The sequence below is a fragment of the Erythrolamprus reginae genome, chromosome 12, assembly GCF_031021105.1.
Source record: "Erythrolamprus reginae isolate rEryReg1 chromosome 12, rEryReg1.hap1, whole genome shotgun sequence".
NCBI lineage: Eukaryota > Metazoa > Chordata > Lepidosauria > Squamata > Dipsadidae > Erythrolamprus > Erythrolamprus reginae.
The window spans coordinates 34,514,002-34,527,809 of NC_091961.1; the positions used below are offsets into that span (position 1 = coordinate 34,514,002).

At 59.9% G+C, this 13,808-nt stretch overlaps 1 protein-coding gene across 1 annotated transcript; it reads left to right on the top strand.

The window, feature by feature from the left end:
- The first annotated feature begins 1,715 nt into the window (after positions 1 to 1,715).
- FXYD6 (FXYD domain containing ion transport regulator 6) lies at positions 1,716 to 13,357 on the top strand. Its single transcript, XM_070765204.1, has 12 exons — positions 1,716 to 1,894; positions 6,868 to 6,935; positions 7,151 to 7,189; positions 7,292 to 7,366; positions 7,753 to 7,789; positions 7,903 to 7,952; positions 8,221 to 8,256; positions 8,912 to 9,286; positions 11,545 to 11,997; positions 12,646 to 12,720; positions 12,955 to 12,991; positions 13,090 to 13,357. The coding sequence occupies exons 2-12, from the start codon at positions 6,875 to 6,877 to the stop codon at positions 13,112 to 13,114; spliced, it is 1,263 nt and encodes a 420-aa protein (XP_070621305.1). The 5' UTR covers positions 1,716 to 1,894; positions 6,868 to 6,874; the 3' UTR covers positions 13,115 to 13,357.
- The last annotated feature ends 451 nt before the right edge of the window (positions 13,358 to 13,808 follow it).

Genomic DNA, 13,808 nt, shown 5'->3' on the forward strand with positions numbered 1-13,808 from the left:
CTCTCTCTCTCCGTCCTTTTCTCTCTCTCTCTCATTCTCTTTCTTCCTCCTTGTCCTCTTCTCTCTCTCATTCTCTCATTCTCTTTTTTTCTCTCTCTCCCTCTCTCCCTCCGTCCTTTTCTCTCTCTCTCATTCTCTCTCTCTTTCCCCCTCCCTGTCCTCTTGTCTCTCTGTCTCTCATTCTCTCTCCCTCTCTCCCTCCGTCCTTTTCTCTCTCTCTCATTCTCTCTCTCTTTCCCCCTCCCTGTCCTCTTGTCTCTCTGTCTCTCATTCTCTCTCTCTTTCTTCCTCCTTGTCCACTTCTCTCTCTCTCCGTCCTTTTCTCTCTCTCTCTTTCCCCCTCCCTGTCCTCTTCTTTCGCTCTCCCCCTCCCTCCCCTCCCCTCCCCTTCTGCAATGGCTGGGAAATGGCTTCTGGCAGCTGAGCCCTTGTCGGGGGTTGCACATTGCCTGGTGTTCCAACTGGAACCAGCCTGAAAGCTGACTTGTGCTTGTGCCTGTGTGTGTTAGATTAAAGACACCAGGAAAAGCAGAGAAGATAGAAGCGGCCAACAGGTTCTTCTTGCCTGAAGGAGCTGCAGCCGACAGTGGCCCCCAATCTGTGCCTGGTCAGCCCCCCCCCATTCCCTCCTTTGACCAGATCACAAGAGACAAATCACATTTAAGTGGGGAACTTCAGGCCATGGGTGACCTTTCCCCATCGGGGGCCAACCTCACGCATCTCCCAAGCAGCCCCCTGGGTTAAGGTACAGCAGGAGGGGGGAGGGGGAGTGCTGGGACCCTGCTGGGGCTTTTCTAGGCCGCTTGCCTGCTTGCCTCTTGGGCTATGAGCCTCCAGGTCCACCAGCCAGGCCCTGGAAAATAGGAGAATCCCCACTGGCCAGCAGCTGGCACCTCGTTTTCAGGGAGGAAAGGACTGAAACAGGCAGATAGAGGGACCCAGGCAGCCAAGCAGCAGCACCCCAGTTCACAAACCCCCCCCAAACACACCACCTGTTTTTTAAACCTGGCAAGTAAAGGCGGGACCTCTGCATGGGAAAACAAAGATATTCCTGTCTCCCCTTGTATCTCCCTTCTTCCCCAGCTGACTTGCGCCGCCACCGTCTCCTCTGGGGGGGGGGGTTGGGATGAAGAACAGTGGTGGGGAAGGGGTCAGGAAAGGCTTGTGAAGGAGAGAAATGCTGGGCTTGTCCTCCCAACCCCTGAAAACACACAATTATCTGCACAAATCAGGGGGCGACAAAGCATGAAACTCTAGGGTGCTGCCGCCCCCCAGCGGTTTTAATGCCAGGGCTGCCGGGGATGCTGCGGGCAGGGCCAATGCCAGGGCGCCTATTTTGCCCCATCATCCAGGTGACGGTGGGTTCAGCCCCCCCCCCTGTAAGACAACGCTTTGCTGGGCTGCAGGTTGGCTCAGTGGCGGCTTGAGGGATTCAGCTCCACCACCGCCGATCCCAGCCGAGAGGAGCCAAACTCCCCTGCCAGACAGCCCCGCGAGCAACAGGTGGGCGTAGGAATGCCCCCTCCCCGCTGCGGGCCCCACAGCCACGGCAGGACCCGCGCATCGGCCTCCCCCCAGCGAAGGCTGCGCCCCGCCCGCCGGGCCCTGCACCTCGTGCTGACATCACCCGCGTAGGGAGGGAGGGAGAGACCCCCGACCCCGCCCGGGCACGTCGAGCGCACGTCCGCCCGCCCGCCCGCCTCTCTTCCGTGCGCGCGCCCGGCTCTCTGCTTTCGCCCGGCGCCCCCCTCGCTGCCATGCTCGAGCCCCTCGCCAGCTCCGACGGGACGCGGGCTTGAGGCGAGCGCTACAGGCGGGAGACGCCCAGCTCGGCGCGCGGCCTTTCCTTCTGCGGACGCCGTCTGCCCGCGGAGCCCCCCGACGCGAGGGGAAGGTAGGAGGGCGGCAGGCGGCGGGCTCCTGGGCGGCCCTGGGGGGGGCGGGGGCGCCTTTGGATGGAGGGCGCGGCCGGCGGGGTTCAGAGCCGCTGGGCCAGGGGAGGGGGAGGGGGGGCGGCGGACAGGAACCCTCGCGGCTCCAGCGGGAAGCGGCTTCTGGGCACGCGGAGGCTGGTCGAGCACGGGCGGATGGCGGGGGGCTTTTTCTCGGGGCGCGGGGAGGCTTTTCTGCCGCCCTCCCCGCTCGACGTCTGTCTGGCGCGGCCCCCGCCCAGGCTCGCCATCGGCTTCCCGGTTGCCGGGTCAACCGCCAGCTGGCCCGGCGCTCAGCCGCGGGGTTGCCCGGTGACCGCTCCCCTGCCGTCGTGGGGCGCGAGGGCGCATCTCCCTGCCCGTCTGCCGCCACATGCCCGGAGGGGAACCGCGCGCCCTTCCCCGCTACGGCCGTGGTGCCTTGCCCGCCCCTCGGAGTGGCGCCACTGCCCCCCCCCCGCCCCCCGCCTGCTTTCGGCCCCGGGGGGGGGACCCGGGGGCGGGGCGCGCTTTGTTTACTGGCCCTGCGATTGGGGGCGGGGCGGGAATGGAGCGTCGGGGGCGAAACCCGCCTTCCCGCGCAGCCCCTGCCCAGCGTGGCGCAGGCGCAGTGCTGGCCGTGCTGGGGGGCGACGGGGGGCGGTCAGGGCGTCTCTGGCCTGTTTTTGTCCCCCTCCTAACCCCCCCCCCCACAGCTGGGAAGCAGCCGAGACGCGCTTCGCCCTCCACGCAGGCGGCTGGCCGGGGTGCCCAAGCGGGGGCGGGCGGGGGGGGGGCTCGGGCAACGTGCGCCTCCTTGAAGGCGAGGCCGAGGGCGTCGGGCGGGCGGGAGAGGCGCTGTCAAGGTCGCGCCGCTCTGGCCGGCCCAGCGCTCTCTCTCCCCCCCCCCGGGTAGGTGGGCCTGCAAACCTCGACGGGAGGGTGTTGTGGGCAGAGCGCAGCCGGAGGGACAGCCGGCCTCCGGGGCAGAGGGAGCGGGTGGGGCGACGCCTTCCTCCCCCGCGGAAATGGCGGTGGGGCAGCTCAGGGAGATGCCTCCCCTCTCCCTTCTGCGGGGTGTGTGTGTGTGTGCCGGGAGAGACGCCCTTGCTTCTGCCCAGAGGACCTGCAGCCCACCAGTTGCCCCAATGCTTGAAAGCACCGGAGCCTCTTGGCCAAAGGAAGGCCGCGACCCCTTTGACCCTCGGGTGCAGGCAGGGGGTCTCTGCAGCACTGCCTGCCGGAGGAAGAAAGAGGCCCTACGGGGGGGCGGGGGGGAGGGGCCTCCACCACCAGGTCGATCCATCTCCTGATTTTGGAAGAGTTGCCTGCGTGCCCCCTGCAGGACAGGCGGGGTCACGCAGTTGCCCAAGAGGGCTATTTGGCCAGGGACGCCTCCCCCTTCTGGACTGGGAAGCCCCCTTCCTGGGCATTTGGCTGCCTAACTCGACTTCTTGGCCCAGGTCCGGAGGGAGCCGGCTGCTCTTCGGCTCCTGGGGTTCCGGCTCTTCTGGGCCCCACTGGACCCCTCAAGTCCACCACAGTTAACAAAGGAGTGCGTGGCCTCTTGCTCTGGTCTTGAGTTGCTTGGCCCTCGGTTGCCTCTCAAGGGGGAAATTTATTCCGGCCCCTGCTCTGATGGGGGCAGAAGGGTGTCTGGACGAGGCCGTCCCTTGTAGCCTTGTTATCCGTGGTGTCAATCAGTCAAAAGGGGGACAGAATCCGCTGATGAGGATTTTGGTGCCTGAACGTCAGGTGTTTTGCTGGCTTCTACAACATGGGAGGGGAATTTAAATTATTTATTCCTTTGTATCCTGATTTTATTTGTACAGATATTTTTACAAATAACTCAAGATGATGAGTTCATCCAACATGCCATTCTCCTATTTTTCCCACTGGAACCAACTGTCACCTAGGCGGCTTTCATGACTCAGGCCGGACTGTAGCTCGGTCCCTTGCTTCCCGGCCCGGTGTTGATACCCTAACCCTATTTCCAAAGACACCACGTGAGAGGTTCCTTTCTAGAAACCTGCCTTAAAATTAAAAAAAGAGCATTATCCAAAAATTCCAAAATGGCTACTGATGATAGAGACAATCATTTTTTTGAAAAACCGTGTTGTAGCGTTTCGCACTAATCGAGACCGTGCTATTGAACCTCGAAAAGATAATAACCTATAAGCAACTCCTAGACGGTCAAGATAATCGCAGATATGAACAAGAACTTAAATCCAAAGCAATAGAACTAGATTGGTGGCATTACCTACAAATTCAGTTGCGGTACACTAAAGATATAACACAATAATAATCAATTATTAGACAAAATCTTATTTGGCCAAGAAGACAAAATGATTTTTAAATTATATACTCTCCAATTACAAATGAGAAGAAAAAGTGGTCAAGGGAATGGTGGTAGCAAATGGGCACAAAATTTTGGATACGGCAGAATTATGGGACTCAAATTATTAGCTAACCCTGGTGGCATCGTACAAAGAAACTAGATATAAAATGTTTTACCGTGTGCACCTCCCTCCGGCATGATTGACAAAGATTGTTCCCAACTATGTCATCCAAATTCTGGAAGTGTAAAAAGGAATGAGGGACCTATTACCATATTTAGTGGACATGTCCAAAAATCTTTTTTTTTTTTTGAATAAGATAAAAAACTATTTGGAAGAAATCACACAACAGGTGATCGATCTGAAACCCAAACTGTTCTTATTGGGACTCTTCAGAGGAAATTTCAAAAAAGAAGAGAGATATTTAATATGTCATGTAACCACTGCCGTCAGAATTGTTTACACCCAGTCTTGGAAAAATGGTACCATACTCACATCTTCTGTGGTCATTAGAAAAATCCTGGCATGTTCCGAAATGTGTAAACTGACAATGGAAATTTATGAAAGGGAAGATGCAGAATTATACGATGCCTGGAATAATTGGTGGTTTTAGCCGCAACAACAGATGGTTTTAGCCGCAACAAAGAATTCCAAAGGTGGTTGTAAAAGGCGAATCATAAAGAATTTATAAATATTCTCAACTCCACGATATGTATGTGTATAAGTAGAGCTTTATGTAAATGGAAGAAATGTATACTGTTTATATACCGTATTTTTCAGAGCATAAGACACACCCTTCTCCTCCCTAAAAGAGCCTGAAAATTCAGGTCTTTCATATAAGACAGCATATAATAATCATCCAATACTAAAAACAATTAAAAACCCATTATAATAAAAAGCAAACAGACATACAGACATACCATGCATAAAATTGTAAAGGCCTAGGGGGAAAGAGTATCTCAATTCCACCATGCCTGGCGGCAGAGGTGGGTTTTAAGTAGCTTACGAAAGGCAAAGAGGGTGGGGGCAATTCTAATTTCTGGGGGGAGTTGGTTCCAGAGGGCCGGGGCTGCCACAGAGAAGGCTCTTCCCCTGGGTCCCACCAAGCGGCATTGTTTAGTTGACGGGACCCGGAGAAGACCCACTCTGTGGGACCTAACTGGTCGCTGGGATTCATGCAGCAGAAGGCGGTCCCAGAGATAATCTGGTCCAGTGCCATGAAGGGCTTTATAGGTCATAACCAACACTTTGAATTGTGACCAGAAACTGATCGGCAACCAGTGCAGACTGCGGAGTGTTGGTGTAACATGGGCATACTTTGGGAAGCCCATGACTGCTCTCGCAGCTGCATTCTGCACGATCTGAAGTTTCCGAACACTCTTCAAAGGTAGCCCCATGTAGAGAGCGTTACAGTAGTCGAGCCTCGAGGTGATGAGGGCATGAGTGACTGTGAGCAGTGAGTCCCGGTCCAAATAGGGCCGCAACTGGTGCACCAGGCGAACCTGGGCGAACGCCCCCCTCGCCACAGCTGAAAGATGTTTCTCTAATGTGAGCTGTGGATCGAGCAGGACGCCCAAGTTGCGAACCCTCTCTGAGGGGGTCAATGATTCTCCCCCTAGGGTAATGGTCGGACATATGGATATAGTATGTTATGTTGTTTTGAATCAGAAAACTTAATAAAGATTATTTTTTAAAAAAAGAAGGTCTGATCACTTCTGGGGGTCCTCGAGGATTACCATAGAGGTCCCCAAATGCTGCAGCTGAGTTCAGACCTGCTGGGAGCCGTTTGGAGGCTGAGATGACCATTGGGACAGAGGTGGCCCACGGAGTCCCTCAACCGGCACTCCCAGGACACTCTGCAGCCACACACACCCAGGCCAATGCCCTGGGCCAGTTTTCCTCAACCCGGGCAATTTTAAGACGGAGGGACTTCAACGCCAAGAATTCCCCAACCAGGAGCTGAAAGATGCTGGAATTGGGCCATTCAGCATCCAGATGACCATGGATTAATTGCAAGATCAGCCCCAGGCCAGCAATCAAGACGCTATCAAACAAGCCAACAATAAACGGCCTGACCCAACCACCTCGTGAGACTCTTCCCACTTAACACTGACCAGGGCAAGCCACTGGAACAGGGGTGTCAAACTCGCAGCCCAGAGGCGTCCCAGGCTGGCCCCCACCTCTGCCCGGCCCAGATTAGCAAAGGTGGGGAAGGTCCTATGACGCTGCCATGACAACATGAGTTTGAGGTTCCTGCCCTGGACCATAAAAGGCGATCAAATCCTTCCTAGCACAGGCGAAACATCCGCCAGAAATCAGCCGGGCTCAGAGAGGCCCAAATGCCTGGTCCCACCCCTGAGCTGCAAATATCCCCCTTCCTTGAAACGGGCAAGACGGTGCCCTGCCTGTCAGCGGCTGGAGGTGGTTTCTGGGTGCCCCATAGCCACCCGTGGAAGCCCCTCCAGACCCATGGCACAGAGAAGGCTGTTTGGGGGCCAGGGACACGAGCAGTCCCCGGGGGTGTGTGTGTGTGTGTGTGTGTGGGGAGAGCGCAATTGCCTTGGGGCTCCTCTCCCCCTCCCCCAGAACTGCCTGACGCGCCCCCTTTCTGTCTCCTGCAGCGCAGCCATGGTGGGGAGCAGCCTGATTCTCCTCTGCTCCTTCCTGGTTCCGGTGATCTTGGCAGAGGGTAGGTAGAGCCGGGGGGGGGGCGTGTGTCTCCGCCTGCTCCCGTGGCACCTGCTGGGGAGGAGTGGAGGTGGGCGGCTTCCTTGCCAGGGCAGAGGCTGAGGTCCAGGATCCGGCCCTCTCTGGCATGGAGGAGGAGGAGGAGGGAGGCGCGGCCCCCCTCTCGCGCTGCCCGCACAGCTGCCACGGAACAGATGTTTTCTTTGCTCTTTCCAGCGACTGAGCAGGATGAAGACAAGGATCCCTTCAACTATGGTGAGACACAGAGGCCCCTTTGCTTGACCCCCCCCTCCAACGTTTCCCAGCCTTGCTGCAACCTCACTTCCCTTTGGTCTCCCCCCCCATTGCCCCCCCCAGACTACCAGACCCTGCGGATTGGCGGCCTGACCTTTGCTGTGGTTTTCTTCACGCTTGGGATCCTGCTCATTCTGAGTGAGTGACCGTGGGGTGAAGGGCAAGAGCCCTCCCGGCCTGACCAGTGCCAAGTGGCAGTCGATGGGCCCTCTGCCAGGGTGAGGCTGGGGCAGGAAAGGGGGCCCAGGTGGTGGAGTCTTCCTCGCCCGCCCTGTCCACTCCGAGAGAGAGAGAGAGAAGGCTGGACGGGTTGGGCTGGGGCTGCCCAGGTTGGCTTTGCTCAGCAGGGGCCCTTTCCTGCCCAGGGGGAAGGGAAGGCCAGGGGCGTTGTCACGCTGCCCCCTCCCCGCTCAGCACCTGCTCTGCCCTGCCACGCCAAGTGGGGAGTCGTGGGCTTCTGCAGGGTCCCCTCCCAGAGCCGAGCCATCTCCGCTGCCCTCACCTTGCCATCTCTTTCCCCACAGGCCGGCGGTGCAGGTGCAGCTTCAACACCAAGGCCAGGTGGGTTTGGCAGCTTCCCCTCCCCCCCTCCGCCATCAGCCCCCTGGGGAGGAGGAAGGCGGCGGTGGTGGTGGTGGTGGTGACGATGCCCCTGGTCTGTTCTTGCTCCGCAGGGCCCCTGGGGATGAGGAGGTGCAGGCTGAGAACCTGATTGCTTCCAACGGTAAGGCTGGGTCGGGGGGGGGGGGGGGTTGTGGCCCCAGAAGCGGCAAAGGGTGTTCGGGTCCATTCAGGCTTCCCCCATCCCCCCCTTCTCTTGGGGCCACTTACTGGGGCCAGGCTTGCCCAGTTTGGCCTCCTCAAGGGAGCTTCCCCTTTCCTGTGGCGGGGGGGGGGACACACACCAGGCCCACCAGAGGCCTCCCCCCCCAGGTAGGGGCCGTGGGAACCTGGTCTTGGGAGGGTACAGCCTCAAAGGTGGTTTTTTGCAGCAGCAGCACCAGCAGCACCAGAGAAAGCGGAGAACTGAAGGGAAGGAGTGTGGGTGAGTTTTCATAAACGGAAGAGAGACTGTGTTTGGGGGGGGGGCTGTTGAATGGCGGAAACTAGCAGGTCTTGTGAAAGTGAAAATTCAGGGGGGTCCCGGGGAGGAGAGAGGAGCAGCTGACCGAGGAAACCTGGCGGGACAAAGACAAAGAAGCCCGGCCCTTTTGGGGGATTCCCATGGAAAGTGACCTTGGCTTCCTCTCAAGAGTGGCTGCCATTGTCCAGCCTTGGTGGGACACAGAGCCCTTCTGGAGGTTTCCAACCAGATGTGCTTCCAGGTGCTGCAGGGGATCTCTCTCTCTCTCTCTCTCTCTCTTGCCTCTGTCTCCTTCTCTTCTTCAGCAAAGGAGAGATGACACTGGACCAGTAAACTCCAAGTGAAAACCAGAGGAAGGGACATGGAGGTGGTGGCCCCGGGCCATCTAAGGAAATGTTGACCTTTGGGTGTCCATGTTGGCCTGTGCCCTGGAAAATCAACCCACTGCTTAACTATTCCCAACAAGTCCTTGTCTGATTGCATAATGTCCATCTGTCATTACCATGGTTGTGGCCTTGATGTTGTCCTTGTGCAACTATCTCCTCTGTGACCCCCCTCTCCTCCCCCCCCACGCTTGTTTGGTATTCTGACCCTCCCAGGTGAAGACCTGCCGGCTTCTGCCTTGATAGGCACAAAGGCTGTGGCTGCCCCCTCCCACCCTCACCCCCCAGCTGAGACAAGAGGCCAGGAGGACAAGGCCCTGCACGGAGGAAATGAGAGTCCAGCCTTGGCAGCGGCGGCCCCCTCCTTCACCACCACCACTCCCGCTCACCCTCTGGCCAGTCTGCTGGCCAGGTGGAGTCGGGGTCCCTGCAGGAGCTGCCTCTCAGCAGGGCAGCGGTGGGCTGCGCCCGAGGGTGGGGTCTCTGACGCCAGCCGGCCAGAGAAGGAGCCGGAGTGGGAGGGGCTCTCCTCAGGGGGTCCTCTGTCTGGCAGGGTCCGTTCTTCCTGGGATGGAGATCTGCTGGCAGGGGGTGGGGAGGGGACGACAGGCATTAACTCTTTTGCAAGGCCTTCGCAGGGTGGGGGGAGGTGGTTCCCGTTACCCCTGACTTGATTTGGACAGGCTAAGTTCACCCCCCCCCCCGGTCCTTATTCCGATGGGCCTGGCAGAGGTGGCAACGGGATTCAGCCCAGGAAAGAAACATAGAAACCTAGAACGAAGGAGAAAGTCAGTTGCTTTTCTTTGGAAACCCAGAGAGGAGCGGAGGTTCTGGCCTGACCTTAATGGCCCTTCCCCAGCCCTAGAAAGCCCCCCCTGCCCTGCCCCAAATGCAGAGGGCTCCCCTGGTGACCCCTCATCTTGTGCAGCCCCCCCTCCCCTCCCGTGTCTTGTCTTGGCTGTGGCTGCCCCACCGCCTGTGTTGTTGCCCCGTGACTCTCTTGTAATCTCTGTAGTGTGCAGTGGGTGACAACCCCTGGAGGCCTCTGTGTACCAGTGTGATCCCAAAGCCCATGCCGGGGCTGTGCGTTCCCTTGGTTGTGCGGCTGTGATAAAGGACTCCCCTGTGTTTGTGTTGTATCTCAAGTCAAGAGAAGCATCCAATAAAACGTCGTTTCTATTTCAGTGCCTCCGTGTTCTCCTGTAGGGCATGAGGGGTCCTTGGGGGGTCTCCATGAACAAGGAGGAGTTGGCTCTCCTCCCATCCCACCCACCCACCCATCGTCCATCCATCCATCCAATTTCTTTCCCTCCCTCCTGTCATCAAGAAAGGCTGGACCAGTAGTGAGCTTTGCAAGTAGCGGGCAGTCCCACTTGCCAGTCACAAAATTTGGGAAGCAGTGCAGCCTTTTTGGGGTGGTGGTCTAGTGCCTCCTGCAGATGTGTTGTCATTGGAGAGCACAATCCCACAAAACCTGGATATACAAAATATAAAGTGTGTGTGGGGGGGGGGGGAGATTTCCTGCCTGTGACTCAGGTTATGTGCTGAAAAGAAGGGTGTGTGTGTGTGTGTGAGAGAGAGAGAGAGACAAATGCCCCCCCCCCGAAAAAGGGGTTCTGAGTGGAATCTCCACCACTGGAATGCCAGGCAGGGGTGGGCTATGAAGGACCCCGAGGAGGAGGCCGTTTGGCTGGTCCGTCCAGGGGCGTCTCTGGCTGACCTTGGGGAAATCCTCCCTGTAAGGTCGAAGCAGCAGCCAGACATCAAAAAGTATTTGCTGGCACCTGAAAGATTTAGGCGGATTATTGCAGATGTTTTAGGGGATCACAACTGATGGAAAAACAAACGTGGGAGAACTTCAAAAACCACCGTTGCTTGGGGATGAAGAGACCTGCGCCTGGGCCTCTTTACAGCCCATTGTTTCCAGCCTCCCTGAGGGCTGCAGCCGACATTTGAGGCCAGGCCCCCTTGCCAGAAAGCCTCCCATTGGGACAGGGGCCTTGCACCAGCCCCCCCCCCCAGGTAAAGGGCCAACCCGAGGGAAGCTGCAAGGACAGCGGGGGGGGGGGGGCTGCCTGGCTCTCCATGTGGGAGGGGGAGAGGCAGCAGCCCCAGCCCTCTGGCTTTGGGGCACCCCGCCCGCCCGTGTGCTTGGCTGGGAGGCCCCGGCTAGCTCCAGTCCGGGTTCCAGTGGCTGCAGCGTGATAGCTACGGGCAGGGGGGAGGCTCCCCAAAAGGAGGTGGGCTCCAGCACCTCCACTCCTGGAGATGCACAAAGGCCACCTGCCCGTTCGGGAGTGGATGGTGGCTGCAAGCAAGAGTGGCTGGAGCCAGGTCAGCTCCTCCTACCCCAAATGGACCCCTTATTTGCCCCCCCACACACACACAGCTGAGCCCCTCCCTTAACCCCCTGGTGCCAGCAGAGGAGGGCGGGGCGCCTTGGGTGGTCCTCGGCCCCTGCCGTCTTTTCAAGGAGACCTTGAGACCTTCCAAAGGAGGGCAGCCCCCCACCCCCGGGGCTCTGCCTTGTGACTGGCATAAACATTATGGGGAAGCTGGTTAATGCTTAATGAGCGGTTTGCCCTCCGTGCCCCCCCCCCTTACTGCCTGCCCAGGGGCTGCTGCTCTGCTGTCCCTGTGGTGGAGCCAGGCAGGCTGGCAAAGGGCAGGTGGTCCAGGCTCTTCGCAGATGGGAGAAATCCCACCCCCCCACCGCCCCCCACTCCCATTTCCTCCAAGAGAGAGCCCCGGTTCCTTGAACAGGCAGGCCTAGGTTCTGCTGCCCGGGGCGGAGGCGGGCGGGGCCCGTGCAAGAGCTGGAAAAACCCCAGAAGGGGCGTCCCGGTCAGGCGCGCGGGAGGGGAGGCGGGGGGGGGGGGGCTCCTGCTTTGGACGGGGGTGGGGGTGGCTATTTATGGCCTCGCGCCGCTGCTCTCCTGGCCTTATCCGCGGCGAGACCTCGGCGCTCCGCAGGGACCCTCGCGGGCAGAAGCAGCGGTGGCGCGATGGGGCCGCTTCCGCTCCCCCCCACCGACGCGGCAAGTGGGTCTGCTGCTGGCCGCACGCGCGGGAGGCAGGTGGTCGCTCTCAGACCCAGCGCCCGCCTCTCGGCTGCCACCCTTCCCGGCCGGGGCTCCCCCGCTGGGTCGACGGCGTGGCCGGCAAGTTTCGGAGCCCGGGTGGCAGCGTCTGCTCCCCCCCCCCGCGAAGCCCAGGCCCGCCCCCTGATCTGCTCTCTTTTCTCTCCCCCCCGGTCCCGCCAGAAAATTTGCTGGAGGCCGAGCAAGCCGCCTTTTCTTACGGTAAGGAGCAGCGCAGGGCCCGAGTCCAGGAGGGGCAGCGCGGGAATTGGCCGCCTCCCCGGCTTCCCTGGCCCGGACGGCTGCGGCCCCTCCATGCCAAGCCGTCCACGGAAGACCTCCGAGGGATTTATACGGGGGGTGATAAGAAGGGGACCTAGAGGAGACCGAGCCCCACTAGGACGGGTCCCTCCTGCCCTGAACGGCGGGTTCCTTTCATTTCTGTACCGCTTCCCTTTGGGCAAAACACAACAGAACCTGTTCACAGAAGACAGAGCTGTGGGAACATCCCCCCCAATAATAATAATAATAATAATAATAATAATAATAATAATAATAATAATAATAATAATAATAATAATAACAACAACAACAACAACAACAACAACAAAAAAAAAATAAGCCCCCGAGCCGCGCCCTCCGAGGACTGTCGAGTCTCGGGCCGCCTCCCCTCCCTCGCCTCCCCCCGCGTTTGATTGACAGCTTCTTTGGTAAGTACCCAGCCAGGGCATTGAGGCCGGGCAGCCCCTGGCGTGCCATTTGGGCGGGGGTCCTCCTGGCCCCGCCGCCACCGGAGGGAAGCTCTGCGGCCGCCCCGCCTCTCCCCCGCCCCCTACGGACGGACGCTGAGCCCCCTGTTTCTCTCCGCAGACTACGAGAGCATCCGCCACGGGGGGCTCATCTTCGCCGTGACGGCCTTCCTGATCGGGCTCGCCATCCTGCTCAGTAAGCGGCGGGGCGGGCGCGGGGAAGGTTCGGGACCCGGGAAAGCGGGCGAGGGCGCCTGGTTCCCCCTTCCTGCGAGGAAGAAGGGTCCGCTGGGCCCGTCTGTTCCGGGCTCCGGGCTGCGTTCCAGCCCCCGGGACCAGGCGGCAGGGAGGAGCTCGGGGCGCCCCGGCGGAACCCCCAAGAGCTGCCCGTCCCGGCGGCTCGAGCTTCCACCGAGTTCTTGCGTTGCAGGTCGGCGGTTCCGCTGCGGAGGGAAGCAGCAGCGGCGGTGAGTAGCCTGCCCGGCCCCGTTATCCAAGCCTGCCGGGCCCAGGGACCTTCCTGACCTCCGCCTGCCCTCCCCGCCCCCCATACCGCCCTCTCCAGGCCCGGCGAAGCGGACGAAGTGTGAGCCCGACTCCGTCAAGCACGCCTCTCTGCGGGCCTCCGGCTCCTTCTCGGAGGGGACCAGGGAGCCCGGGCGGCCCTTCTGGCGGCTGTAGCGCCGCTCTTCTCTGCCGGGAGCCAGAGGCCGCGCCTCCCTGCTTCACGGGCAGCGTCTCCGGCCAGCGTCCGAGGAGCGACGAGCAGACGCCGCGCCGCCTCTGGCCATGAAATAAAGCGCCGCCTCCCAAGCCGGCTTTAGCCCGAGAAAGCGGCTCCGCGTGATCATTGTGGGCCCCCACGCGAGGGGGCGGCAGCTGCGACCTTTTCCTGCCTGGGACCTGCTCTCCGATAAGGGGGAGGGGGCGCGGGGTCCCGGCCGGGTCTCTCCGGCTCTCAGCGGCGCTTGGCTCTGGGCTGGGACGCAGCTGCCGACCAGGAGAAGCTGCAGGTGTGTGTGTGTGTGTGTGTGTGTGTGTGTGTGTGTGAATGCTGCAGCTCCTAAAAGACCCCGGGGCCAAAAGAGCATTTGTTCCCCCCCCCCCTCGGGTCTGAGCTGTGGAGATTCTGTGGGAGTCCAACACCTGCTGTGGCCTTTGATGCCAGCTTAATGGGCAGGCTGGTTTCACTGGCAGTCACCGATTCAGCCAGGACCCCCGCTTGCCTGGCTTTCTTTGGGCCTTTCTCCCGCCCTCCCTGCATGAAAGTGGACGCCCCTGTTG

Coding starts and splice junctions, on each gene's coding strand:
- FXYD6 (XM_070765204.1), top strand. CDS start 6,875: ATGGTGGGGAGCAGCCTGATTCTCCTCTGCTCCTTCCTGGTTCCGGTG. Junction 7,367..7,752: donor TGGGATCCTGCTCATTCTGA/GTGAGTGACCGT, acceptor CTTTCCCCACAG/GCCGGCGGTGCAGGTGCAGC. Junction 7,953..8,220: donor GAACCTGATTGCTTCCAACG/GTAAGGCTGGGT, acceptor GGTTTTTTGCAG/CAGCAGCACCAGCAGCACCA.